Source organism: Salvelinus namaycush, chromosome 27 (assembly GCF_016432855.1).
Source record: "Salvelinus namaycush isolate Seneca chromosome 27, SaNama_1.0, whole genome shotgun sequence".
In the NCBI taxonomy this organism is placed as follows: domain Eukaryota; kingdom Metazoa; phylum Chordata; class Actinopteri; order Salmoniformes; family Salmonidae; genus Salvelinus; species Salvelinus namaycush.
This window is the reverse complement of record NC_052333.1, coordinates 16,653,705-16,667,175: the sequence shown is the minus strand read 5'-3', so window position 1 is coordinate 16,667,175 and position 13,471 is coordinate 16,653,705. Positions and strand designations below refer to the sequence as shown.

At 42.7% G+C, this 13,471-nt stretch overlaps 1 protein-coding gene across 1 annotated transcript in view; it reads left to right on the top strand.

Annotated features, from left to right (window-relative positions):
* The first annotated feature begins 269 nt into the window (after window positions 1-269).
* The window catches only part of LOC120022669 (E3 ubiquitin-protein ligase TRIM71-like), a 45,820-nt gene continuing 32,618 nt past the window's right edge, over window positions 270-13,471 (top strand). The window contains exon 1 of the mRNA XM_038966652.1: window positions 270-2,303. Within this exon, the coding sequence (XP_038822580.1) occupies window positions 1,542-2,303 (762 nt within the window). The 5' untranslated portion in view covers window positions 270-1,541. The remainder of the gene's footprint in view (window positions 2,304-13,471) is intronic.

Below are 13,471 nucleotides of genomic sequence, written 5' to 3'. Positions count from 1 at the left end.
CCCAAGTTATTACAACAGGCTAGGCTACAACACATTCATTCATCTAAATTGTTTTACAAGAGGTCCTCCAAACTAGGAATCGGGGAATAAATACAATTCTAAATCACCTGTCTGGAAACGTTTATTTATTTTTCGAAAATGTAATTTGCCTGAGCCTATAGCACACGTCCATCACAAGGGCAAGAGCCTCCGGAGCCCCTCGCCCCCATTCGCAGCACAAGCAATAAGCCAAGCCCCTGCCCGTTTCTCTTCCACTCCCCTCCCCTCCTCCCAGCCAGGACGGAAGTGTGTGTCCATTCCTCCCAGTAGGATTAAAGCGGTTGGAGGATCAGTCAGCAACACGCGCCCATAAACAGGACGGGACGAGCGCGTGGGTAGCAATAGGAGCGCACCGTGTTGTGTCTGTGTTTGTATTTCAGAGCGCGTTTACCAGAACAGAAAATAGAACTACAGATAGACCAATTGGGACTACAGAATCGCTATAAAACGGCCTTTCAATTGCAACTTCGGAGTTCCTCCAGGCTTATGCGATTGGAGTGACTCGGAGGCTCGTGCCTTTCCCCCTTCCAAGGTTCCAGAGAGGCGCTTGGAAAAGCCCTGTGCATTCCTCCTCGCGAAGAGAGGGAGGGAGGGAGAGAGAAAGAAGGGGGATACGCACACGTAAATGCATACGTGCCTGGAGCTGGTTTCGACTGTGGGACTGTGCGTAAAGAAGGGGGGGTTTAAAAACGGAGACGGTTGGGGTTATTTTGTCGCCAAACGGACCTATAGAGCGGCAATGAGATCGAGTTGCTGTTGAGCCAATGCTTTGATGAATAATTTACGGTCTTGTTTTGGCGGAGAGAGAGCGAACCATAACCACCGTCTTCTGCAAGCCTCTGACGCCGTCGGAGAGGGCCCGGATGGTGGACTAGAGGGCCGACAACACTGACTCTGAAACGGGACGAAATATTTGCATTGAGTAGTGTGATGCTGTGTTGGTTGGGGAGGAAAAAAAGGAGCTGTGGGCACAAATCTGTTTTCGGACTATTCTATAAACCCGCCAGGCCGCGACATCTAAAACAAAAACAACAACAAACGAATGAATTAACAAAAACCAGTGAACTCTAAAGGTGGCTCTTTTGGATTTGGCCTCATGAAAATAGCCCATCCAAAAAAAAGACAGAATAGATTTAGGCCTATGTAAAGTTGGCCATAATTATAGGGAGTAGCCTAAAATAATTATTCTAAAGCCGTATCCAAGTGAAGATATTTAATCATTGTGAACTGAAATGAATGTTGCTAATTTGATTTGAAGAGAATCTTATAAAAGGGCGGCCTTTATTTGCGTATCTGGCGTCAGTTGAGCGTTATTGTTTGGAGATAACACCTATCCTATGTATGTGGAGCATTTTGACTGTAAAAAACGACCTACCTCAAGAACCTGTTTTCCACAGAAGAGAACACAAGGGGAGAAACTAACATACGTTTCCCAAATGAATGCCCCAGTAATACCCGAGTGGATGTTCTTATAAAGTGTAGCCTTGTTTAAAACCCCTCAGATGGCTTCATTCTCAGACTCAGACCTGCAAACCTGTCCTCTCTGCAAGGAGCTCTGTGGCTCCTCCTCCACTCCTATTTCCTCCAACTCCTCCACCTCATCCTCCTCCTCTCATTCCTCCTCCTCGTCGTTCTCCTCCCGGCGCCTCCATGTCCTCCCCTGCCTCCACGCCTTCTGCAGGCAGTGCCTGGAGGGCCAGCGCAGCCCTGGGGACCCTCTCAAACTCAGCTGCCCCACCTGCAATCAGAAGGTCTCCATCTCCGAAGCCGGAATGGACTCCCTCCCTTCCTCCAACTTCCTCTTCAGTAACCTTCTGGATGTGGTGGTGAGCTCCGAGGAGCAGCTCCAACTTGGCCAGAATACCAACGGCCACCACCGGGGGGTCGGCGGGGGCTCCATACCTGGGTTCCACCACCCCCACGGCGGGCTCCTCCGCCCGCACCGCCTGGGAGAGCCTACGTGTAGCTCCTGTGACGAGGGGAACCCAGCCAGCTCCCACTGCCTGGACTGCCAGGAGTACCTGTGCGATAACTGCGTCCGTGCCCACCAGAGGGTCCGGCTGACCAAGGATCACTTCATTGAGAGGCTAGCTGAGAGCCTGCACCAGCACCAAGCGGGTCGAGGCAAGGTCATCCCCATCGGAGGAGGTGGAGAAGGGGGGGGAGGCGTGGGCGTCTCCCTGGCCCAGTCCTTTCACTACAACTTCTCCCTGCTACCTTTGTTCCAGGACAGGATGAGCTTTTGTCAGACCCACGACAACGAGGTAGGGACACACACACACACACACATTCAAACGGAAATGAGGCCTGGGCCTACAGTGTATGGAACAGGAGGTAGTGCCTCCACTCTGGATCCACAGGGTTTCTGGTTCGAGCACCGCTTCACTACACTGTTCTCCCTAAATCACTACACTGTTCTCCCTAAATCACTACACTGTTCTCCCTAAATCACTACACTGTTCTCCCTAAATCACTACACTGTTCTCCCTAAATCACTACACTGTTCTCCCTAAATCACTACACTGTTTTCCCTAAATCACTACACTGTTCTCCCTAAATCACTACACTGTTCTCGCTAAATCACTACACTGTTCTCCCTAAATCACTACACTGTTCTCCCTAAATCACTACACTGTTCTCCCTAAATCACTACACTGTTCTCCCTAAATCACTACACTGTTCTCCCTAAATCACTACACTGTTCTCGCTAAATCACTACACTGTTCTCCCTAAATCACTACACTGTTCTCCCTAAATCACTACACTGTTCTCCCTAAATCACTACACTGTTCTCCCTAAATCACTACACTGTTCTCCCTAAATCACTACACTGTTCTCGCTAAATCACTACACTGTTCTCCCTAAATCACTACACTGTTCTCCCTAAATCACTACACTGTTCTCCCTAAATCACTACACTGTTCTCCCTAAATCACTACACTGTTCTCCCTAAATCACTACACTGTTCTCCCTAAATCACTACACTGTTCTCCCTAAATCACTACACTGTTCTCCCTAAATCACTACACTGCAGCTATAGGTTTAGTCCTTACAGCTGGTCTTTATATGGCCATAGGTGTGGACTTTAGACCCTCTCACATTAGCGCTCACACACACACACAGCCATGTCAAAAACAAACACCAACATTAACTGTCTAAAGCCCAGCAGTTCTGTCTGTAATGCCAGCTAGTTGAGTGATACCAGGCAGCTTTACCCCTGACCCCCTGGTACCACAGTGTAATAGCATTATGTGTGTAGTAACCACACACACAGCTTCCTGGCCTGTAATAGCATTATGTGTAGTCACACACACACACAGTGTAATAGTATTAGAGTAAGTGTGCCGTAGCCTGGGCCTTACAGAGGGCCATATGGCCTGGAGTTCAAAGACGAGCTCAGTGGCTCTTCACCTACTTCCCTAGAGAGGCAGGCAGGCACGTGCACTGTACACACACTGATTACGCTGTACCACACCGGCCAGAGGGAGAGGCCCCTCACTCCAACACCACACATGTTTCGCTGACTGCAAAGAACCCATAGGCAGTGGGAAGAGAAGACTGTAGTGGCTCAGCGAGGGAGTAGAGAGGGCGACCAATAAAACATTAACAATGGAGCAAATGCAAACCATGCTGTTTTCACATGCAACTGGACCTTGGTTTCTGTGATATCTGTAGTGGTCAAGGAGAGACATTCCACAAGAGCAACATTACTTAAAAACAAGTCTTGGTTGTCCTCACTCGTTATTATAAGTCTTGTTTACCAGATGGCTTCTGTTGGAGAGAGTGACTCACACACATACATACATACATGTCACATTGCCAGTAAGAGTTAAAGTTTCCAGTAAGGGCTCTGCTTTCCAGTAATGTCTCACTCATGACTCACTCAATGGTGTGTTTGAACTGTGATGTGACTGCCTCTAGTCCTCCAGCTGATGATTAGTTCTAGTGGTTTTTGTTTATTTTAGATGTCGCTGCCTATCTCACCCCTCCTCTCTCCCCTCACCCCTCCCTTCACCCCTCCTCTCACCCCTCCCCTCACCCATCCTCTCACCCATCCTCTCACCCATCCTCTCACCCATCCTCTCACCCATCCTCTCACCCCTCCTCTCACCCTATCTCACCCCATCTCACCCTGCCTCACCCCTCCTCTCACCCTATCTCTCTCACCCTGCCTCTCACCCTGCCTCACCCCTCCTCTCACCCTATCTTACCCCTCCTCTCATCCTGCCTCACCCCTCCTCTCACCCTATCTCACCCCTCCTCTCACCCTGCCTCACCCCTCCTCTCACCCGATCTCACCCTGCCTTATCCTAACTCACCTCCTCTCTCCCTGCCTCACCCCTCCATCTCACCCCTCCCCTCACCCTATCTCACCCCTCCTCTCACCCTGCCACACGCCTCCTCTCACCCTGCCTCACCCCTCCTCTCACCCCTCCTCTCACCCTGCCACACCCCTCCTCTCATCCTGCCTCACCCCTCCTCTCACCTGATCTCACCCTGCCCCCTCGCCAGGCACACTGCCCCCTCGCCAGGCATACTGCCCCCTCGCCAGGCACACTGCCCCCTCGCCAGCACACTGTCCCCTCGCCAGGCACACACATTCACAAACACTATATGCACACACATTAGACAGAGACAAACTAGACACACATTCACACACACACGACACACTGGAGTTGGAGGCAGGTGTTGGGGGTAGAGTTGAGTAGTGTAAAGGGTTGGTTGGCATTCAAGTGGGGGTGGTCTCTTTTACAGGCCAATGTGGAATGCGAGTTGTTTGGAAATGGACAGCTATGTGTCTAGTGTGTGTGTGTGAGCATGCACTCACACACCACACACGTGTAACCGACTCCCCTCTTAGAAGTCTTGGTTCAAATAGTGGAGAATGTTTGGGGGGTGGGGCAGAAAATCTATTGTGGGGAATGCTGTGTGTCCGGAATTCACACACATACACACACCAGTACACAGTAAATGTATCTGAGTAAATGTTACTCAAATTGAATACAATTATACTCTACAAAAGATAACATTTGGTCCCAGTCTAAATAGAGTAAAAATTACTCTTGTTACAGAGTTCAATTTTCAGAGTTATTTCTACTCTATTCAGTGTTTATATTTAACTCTACAAACTGTAATTTACTCTATTTAGCTTAACATGGAAACAATTCTACCGCCAATTCACTCAATATAGAATTTTTCATTATCTGTGGAAAGTGTAATTTCTTACTCAAATTGAATACATTTTTACTCAAAGATCACATTTGGTAAAATGTATCTTGTTGCATAGTTCAATTTTCAGTTATTTCTACTCTATTCAGTGTTTATATTACTCTACAAACTGTAATTTACTCTATTTTGCTTAAAATGAAAAACCTGCCAATTCACTCAATATAGAATTTAATATTATCAGTCAAGAGTGGCATTTGTACAACTAAACTTAACGTCAATAAATCAGAAGTCTGTATTTAACAAAGCACTTTATTCTTAAATGTAAGACATTTGCAATACATACATCAAAATACTGATTATAATAAAATACAATTGTGGACTGAAATGAAATGTTGGCCTCTGTTCATTTTAATACATGTACATAAAAAAGCTCAATATTGCAATTCAATACATCTAACAATGACATGGGGGATTTTGTGAAACTGGCATCTCACATATCAAAAACACTGATGATAAAATAAAATTGTGGCCTCTGTAAAATGACATTTTGGCATCTGGCCCCCTTTTATTAAAAGTAAATAAAAAAGCCAAAATTGCAATACAATACATCTTGGTTTTGTGCAGTTTTTACAATCACAGGAAATAGTATGGGACAATAAACAAACTTGAATCATCACAACTGTAAGACATCTGTATATCAAATGCTTTGTGACAGAAAAGCTCTTTATCATCAACTACATAAGGTCCTTCTGTTGTACAGCCAACTCTATCTGCATTAAAATGCTCATCCAGACATATTATTTGTAGGGCAAAAGTATCCAACAGTAACTTCTCATCTTTAACAACAACATGGTGGATTTTCTGAAAAACTGGCATCTCACAAGGGACTTTAGACAAACAACTAAACCTGAACGATACATATTTCCATGGTGTTTAGCCCATTTAACGTTTAAAACCGTGGTGTCAATTGGTACCTGAAGAGCCATCTTACAGCCCCAGTCCACCATATTTAAAGATAACATTTTACCTGGACCAATCATGACTCTGTTAGTGTCAAATGTATGCTATTTGACTTTGGTGTTTTTTTTGCCAATGTTTTAGTAACATTTTTAAAGCTTTTTAAATGTTAAAAAAAAGAAGAACTGATGCTTTGCTTCATAGTGCATGCACCAGCTATGCAAAACTGGTCCAATTTGAAGCATACATGTGGGGTAATGCACCATAAAATGATGCTTCGGTAGCAGACGCTTTTTTGGAAACAATTGCTTGAATAACCTGTGGTGCTCTGCGATTAAGTGTTTCAAAAAAATTGTAATACCCTTTGATATCATTGGAGAAAATACAATGTTTACTATCTGAAGCAACAGCAACAGTAAATACCAGTGTAGATCATTGGGACAAACTAAGTCTCCAAAGAGAAGTGCTAGATTGGGAAGTAAACACCAGGACTGGAGAGCATTTAACCCCCAAGTCATTAGAGTCCTCTCCTAAATTCACTGCAGGAGGTGTGTTGTTATGCTCCATGTAACCATAGTTACAGCTCTTTATTCTCCTGTCTATTTCATTTGATGTTGTGTACTTGTCTATCAAGTGCAGTATTAGCAGTTTCATTTCATATTGGGCCACTCCCTCCAAGATATCATGCATAATGTCGACAGAAGTTTTCAAATGAATTGAAGTACTGCAAGGAGTTTAGAATGCAAGAACGTTTAACACCCATCACAGAGGGAAGACTGGGATTTGGCTCCTTTTTTTGGCAGTGTTCTGCATGAAGTGCTCGAGTTCGCATAACTATCTTGGGTGAATCGTCATCAAATTCAGTTTGAAAGTCCTCTTTCTCAGCAAGACAAAAGCAGCAAAAATATCAGAATGATTCAACAAAACCAAATAAACAGTGAAGACCAAGGTTGTCACCTGTAACTTGGACAATAGTTCCATACGCTTGTTGATCATACAAGGGGACCATAATTCCATCCCTCTCAAGTACTTTAATATCCTGCACAACTGGATCAAGTATTTTAGAAAAGCCATATGTTTTAACATCTTGGGCATGAAATAAAGCAACCAAATGAATATTAAGCAGAAATGAGTTGAATTTTGGAGAAAAATTCCATAAATTGAAATAGATTGCTCCTAATGTATGTATTCCCCGTTATGATCCAAGAGGATTTGCAGTTTCAAAATCATCATAGAGAAGCTGTATCTAAATTGGTTCTGTTTTGAAAATAGAGCATGGCTCTGGAACAGATCTCCATCACATCAGTCATAAAGGTTTCTTGAACTGGAATCAGTCTGCATCATCTCCTTTATATCAGGGTGTTTGTAAATAAACTGTCATGTTTTCAAAATTAGGATGTAAACAAATTTATCAGTAACAACAATTTCATCATAGCCTCCAGTAGTCCGATTGCGTTGTGTATCAAATCTTGTACCAAGAACGTATTCAACTGGGTCTACCCTTCCCCACATTTCTGTAAAATACGGCCTTCTCTTACTTTCAGAATTTAATACACCAAAAGGATTTTACATTTTTTCAAAACACATCAATATTACACTCAATGTCACTTTTAATAGGCTCCTGTATAGACAGACACTTCTTCACAGATTCTTTAGCTTGAATATGAATATCATCAACTATCTCTTCCATGGAAATGACCAAAGAGTTAATGGTTGTTTCACCTACACCTGCCAATTTAAGTTCAGCTATGGTTGCAGCGCAGCTGTCTACAAGACTCTTATCGACAAGGACTGAGTCAGAAGGGGAACTTGTTGATGGCAAGTCATCAAAATGACTTACTGCTCCATATTCAGCTGTAGAGGGGCCTTCACCATGATCAGAACAAGGTTCATGTGCTTTATAAAGATGCTTTGTACGAGGTACCGAAGACAAAATGAGCTTTGAAAAGCTCATCAAAACAGGCAAGAGAGTCTGGTGACTTACACGGTATTACATGTTTGTCAATTACAATGAAGTACTTGTGAATCCCACTCCTCTGGGTCCCCACAGCAAGCAGATAGGGTTGAAGGCTTTCCATGATGCTCTCCAGATGCCCCTGGATGCTGGTCCCAGTCTGTGACACAAGAACTTCATTAGTGTGCTATTAAAATGAATCATGGTTCACAAACAGTTTGTGAAAATGTAAATTACAGCTACACATGATCTTACCATGATTTGTCCATAATCTTAAAAGTAGTTATTAGGATTAGGAATGGGGACAGAACAGTCAACTGTAACCTCACCTTGATAAACTTCACAATGTGGTCACTGGTGTGTCTGGCTGAGATTTTTCCTGGTCTCTTGCGGCCATGAGGTGATGGTGGCAGAAGGTGGACAAGGACCAAAATGGATGACATGTCACTGTCCCATCCTGAAAGTACACATTTTCACTGAAAGTTACATCACTCCATTTTGCTTTCAAAAACAATGCTCCCTTCCATTAGTATAATAATTTTATTCCAGCATACCATTTTCCACTTCTGTTGTGGATCCAGCATTTTGAACCAGGTCTTGCAGGTCGCCTGTCTGTATGAGGCCACGGCTTTGGTCAATTACTTCCTGCCTGTAGAAAGTAAACCACTTCTCCAGGAACTTTGCAGAGGTTGCATCACCAAACAACAGACTAACATCTTGCTCAATCTGCAGACAAGATGGAATAAGTCAAGACAGAACAGTAAACATTGTGGTGAGGCACTATCGTCATGTAATATATCACAGTCCTAATCAGACTGTTGTAGAACAGAAAACAATTGTCCTGACAGTTTCAAGGCAAGGCAGTCGAAGATCCACATACCATTCCTGCTATGTCTTGGAATCTTGGAAACGCTGTGAATATTTCAGAGGACTTCACTGGGTCATGAACCATCTTTTGGTGACAGGCGAAGGTCTGCTTCATCTTCTCCTTTACAATTGCTTCATCAGCTGTATGCTTCATCAGTGCAATGGCCTCACAACACAGGCTTTCTGTTGTTGGACAGTTTTCCTCTCTGAAGGGGTTTATCAGCTTTTGGACCACCTGTAACATGGTGAAACTTTGACAGATTACTGGGTTTGTCTGCTCTATACAAGTATACAATATTGTGTCATAAGATATAAAAAACAAGGCTCAGAAACTCTGCAAGGATGGCCATGCATGCAGTTATGTCACCAGATGAAAAGTAGGATTTTTTTGACTCAGAAACAGAATTAATACTAAGTATCTTACTCTTTCAGTATTTATAAGAAACACTTGCTTATACAGATGTTTACATACAATTATTTTCTGGTCATGAGACTAACTACACGTCAGTGACTGATGCATGGTCTTCTGTCGTCCCTCTGATGCTTCCCTTTGAACAAATTTCAGTCTCCATGCTAGATATCCACTCCCATCTTCTGCATTGTAATACTGCTCCTAAAGTAAAGTAGAATTCAGTTTGAGTGAGCAGGTTAAAATATCTTCATATTAATTTTTATCCTTAAAACTATAGATGCGCTCATAGATGAAGAATTGCTCATTCAACAGGTCTGACTCTCGCAGTACAGAACTTAACTGGGCTTTTATACCACCAGAGTTGAGCTTAGGAGAGACGGCAGAGATGGTGGGCATACAGACATGTTAACAGATCTTTAGTTTAAATAAAAACATCACCAAACAGTAAAACAACAATTTAAATATTGACATTCTGAAAAAAAATGAAGGTGAAAGAGTCCCAGAGTGTTAAAAAGGTTAGACTTTGTTTTTAATGTACTTACATAAGCTGCTCCTAGGATCGGCCAGGTATGGGAACAAGGCAATGATGCCCTTTGCGTAGTCCTCTTTAACACGCCTTGAAGGACATGTCCTAGACACACACACACTTTACTGTTTGAGATCCAAACAAAAGTATTGATGTGTAAATCACAACTTCTGCTAAAAACTGTGTTAGGTGGTAAGGTATGTAATGAGTATATGACATATACCCATGTTCACTTGTCATTTGTGCAACCAATATCTTGACCATATCGCGTCTTCTGCTATCTGTTAGGCTTTTTGTCCCGAGCATACTCATTCACAATCCTCTCTCCTCCAGGTTTGTTCTTCAGAATATCTTCAATCGTCTAAGTCGGGGGGTAATTTAAAAAAGGATCACACTAACACTTTTAAAACAGCAATGAAATAGCAAGTATAATAAAACACAACATGATCATCCTCTCACAACTTTCATTGATGTCCTTTATCACTCAATCTTCAAGTTTGGCATTTGTTTAAACTGGAAATGTGCAGTACTTACATGAGATAGACAATTATCCTCAGCTGTCTTTCTTGTAGCAGGACTCCGCTGCAATATAATGGTGTCATCGGAGTCCCCCTCATTGTCTCCACTGTATTTTGATAAGGAGCTGCTTGCAGAGGAGCTCAACAAATCTAGCAATCATTTTAACATTTAACTGGTGTGATTAACACTGTAATTATAACACATTTAGGTGGAAACATCCATTATTATGATTAGAGGACTTTTGTTAATGACAAGCGGAATGTAAAAATGTAACATTTTAAATTGATTAGGCCCACTGCTGTTCTAAAAGGGGTGGGAGAGGTGAGCACAGAAACAAAAAAAAACATTTTAAAACATCAAAATGAGAAAAGAAAGCAGATATATCTGCTTGTCTCACATATTCAGAACATGTGTTAGGCTAGCCAGGACTATGTGGATGAATGTGAAGCTCTAAGCTAATAAGCAACTCACCATCAGGATTTGGGTCTTGGGGTAAACAAATCTCCAGCACAACAAGGTCTTGTTTCTTTAGAAGAAACTCAAACACCTCCTCATCAACTTCAGTCTTCAATTCATCATAGACTTTTAAGTCCAAGGTTGGAATGTCAAATTTATTGGCAACTGTGAAGACAAAATTAGGTTGCACAACCTTATTGATTAAATATGTTGTGTATTTTTTGAGAAAAACCAGAACAGAAGACAGAAATCAAGAGGTCACCTTACGTGAACATCGTAACCCGAAAACTGGGTGTAGACTGCATATAATTGGAATTGACAAGGAAAGGAGCACTAAGTCAGTTTTCGGGTTATGATGTTCACGTACTGAATTATTATAACAGCAGTCTGAGTATTATAGCAATACACCACAGATAGCTATCAATACTGAGATTATAGCGGCATACAAATGTTAGTATCACTTATTCTTTAAAACCATTAATGACCGGCAACCATAAACCAATCATTGACTGATCTGTGATTTGGGGAGGCACAAGATTGCTTTGTACTCATTATCAGCAAGGAAATCAGCAATCAATTTGACAGTAAATATAAAGTAAATATATTTAAAGTGTTTCAGTATAAGTCTGTTGTTCCATAGGATATTGTGTGAAATTTGAAACTTTTCACTAACCACAATCGAAAAAGGATTTGAAAGTCAGTTGCCCCTCATAACAAATGTACTTCTGACAATCCCTGTACTTCACGCGTACAGCCTGCATCCTTGATGACAAGAAAAAAAAAGTTTATTTAAATTGCATTAACACAAATATGCACAAATTACAAGAGAGCAGTGCTCTGTTTAGAGTAAAACACACGTGTTGCATGGACCTGCCTGCCGCTAAATACTGTCTACTAACAGCTCTCTTTTCAGAGTAAAACGCAGGTGTCTTACCGACCAAACAGCAGCTAAAACCGTCAACCGGTAACAGCTCTAAAGTTCAGAGTAAAACGCACCTGTCGCACCAACCAAACTGCTCTAAAACCGTCAACCGGTAACAGCTCTAAAGTTCAGAGTAAAACGCACGTGTCACACCGACCAAACTGCTCTAAAACCGTCAACCGGTAACAGCTCTAAAGTTCAGAGTAAAACGCACGTGTCACACCGACCAAACTGCTCTAAAACCGTCAACCGGTAACAGCTCTAAAGTTCAGAGTAAAATGCACCTGTCGCACCGACCAAACTGCAGCTAAAAACTGTCTAATAGCTCTAAACTTGAGTGAAACACACATGTAGCACAGACCAACTGCCGCTAACTGTCTGCTAACAGCTCGCTTTTCAGAGTAAAACACATGTTGCACTGACTAACTAGTCCGCTAGCTACTGATAATAGCTAATACAGCTCTGTTGAAAATGTAAAACAGGCGATGCACTGATCCACCGGGTGTGCATACTGTCCATAAACCACTAAAAGTGGTATACCTTAATGTTACTGTAGCTAGCTAGCTAATTAGCTCTAGCTAGATGCTCACATTCGCATCTGACTATTCAAATCGTGCAATAACAGTAAGCCTACACTACAATGCTAACTAGCTGTAATGTTGCTCAACAGTTTTAATTTGCACACAAAGTTAACCAATAACAGTGAACTTGCCTGGAATTCTAATTAAGTTTAGAAATGAAGAAATTCTGTGGTTCTGTGAATGACTTCTGATGTTCGGCGGATCCTCGCTCTCGCTCTGTCCACTCTTTCCATTCGCGAGACACTTGCAAATGGGCAATGGCCCATTAGTGGGCGTAGTCATGCTGTTTTACTCCAATATCATTTATTCTGTATTTTTGCTCCCATTCTATCGGCCGCTGGTAATAATTACACTCTAAAATGATTTAGTTTGACTACTTGATGGGAAAATATTTTTAACTCCGGAAAAAATACTCTCCAGTTTTTACTGTGTATGCATGAGAGTCAAGCCACCTACTGCTCATCCTGTAAGTTGCTCTGGATAAGAGTGTCTGCTAAATTACTTATACTGAACAAAAATATAAACCCAACATGCAACAATTTCAACACATTCAGTCAATTGAAATGGAGAGAAATCAGTCAATTGAAATAAATAAATTAGGCCCTAATCTATGGATTTCACATGACTGGGCAGGGGCACAGCCATGGGTGGGCCTGAGAGGGCATAGGCCCAGCCACTGGGGAGCCAGTCCCAGCCAATGAGTTTTCCCCGTCAAAAGGGCTTTATTACAGACAGAAATACTCCTCAGTTTCATCAGTTGTCCGGGTGGCTGGTTTGAGACGATCCCGCCGGTGAAGAAGCCAGATGTGAATGTCCTTGGCTGGCGTGGTTACACGTTGTCTGTGGTTGTGAGGCCAGTTGGAGGTACTGCCAAATTCTCTAAAACGACAGTGGAGGCAGTTTATGGTAGAGACTTTCCTGCAGTCAGCATGCCAATTGCACGCTCCCTCAACTTGAGACGTCTGTGGAATTGTGCTGTTTGACAAAACTGCACATTTTAGAGTGGCCTTTTATTGTCCCCAGCTCAAGGTGTGCCTGTGTAATGATCATGCTGTTTAGTCAGCTTCTT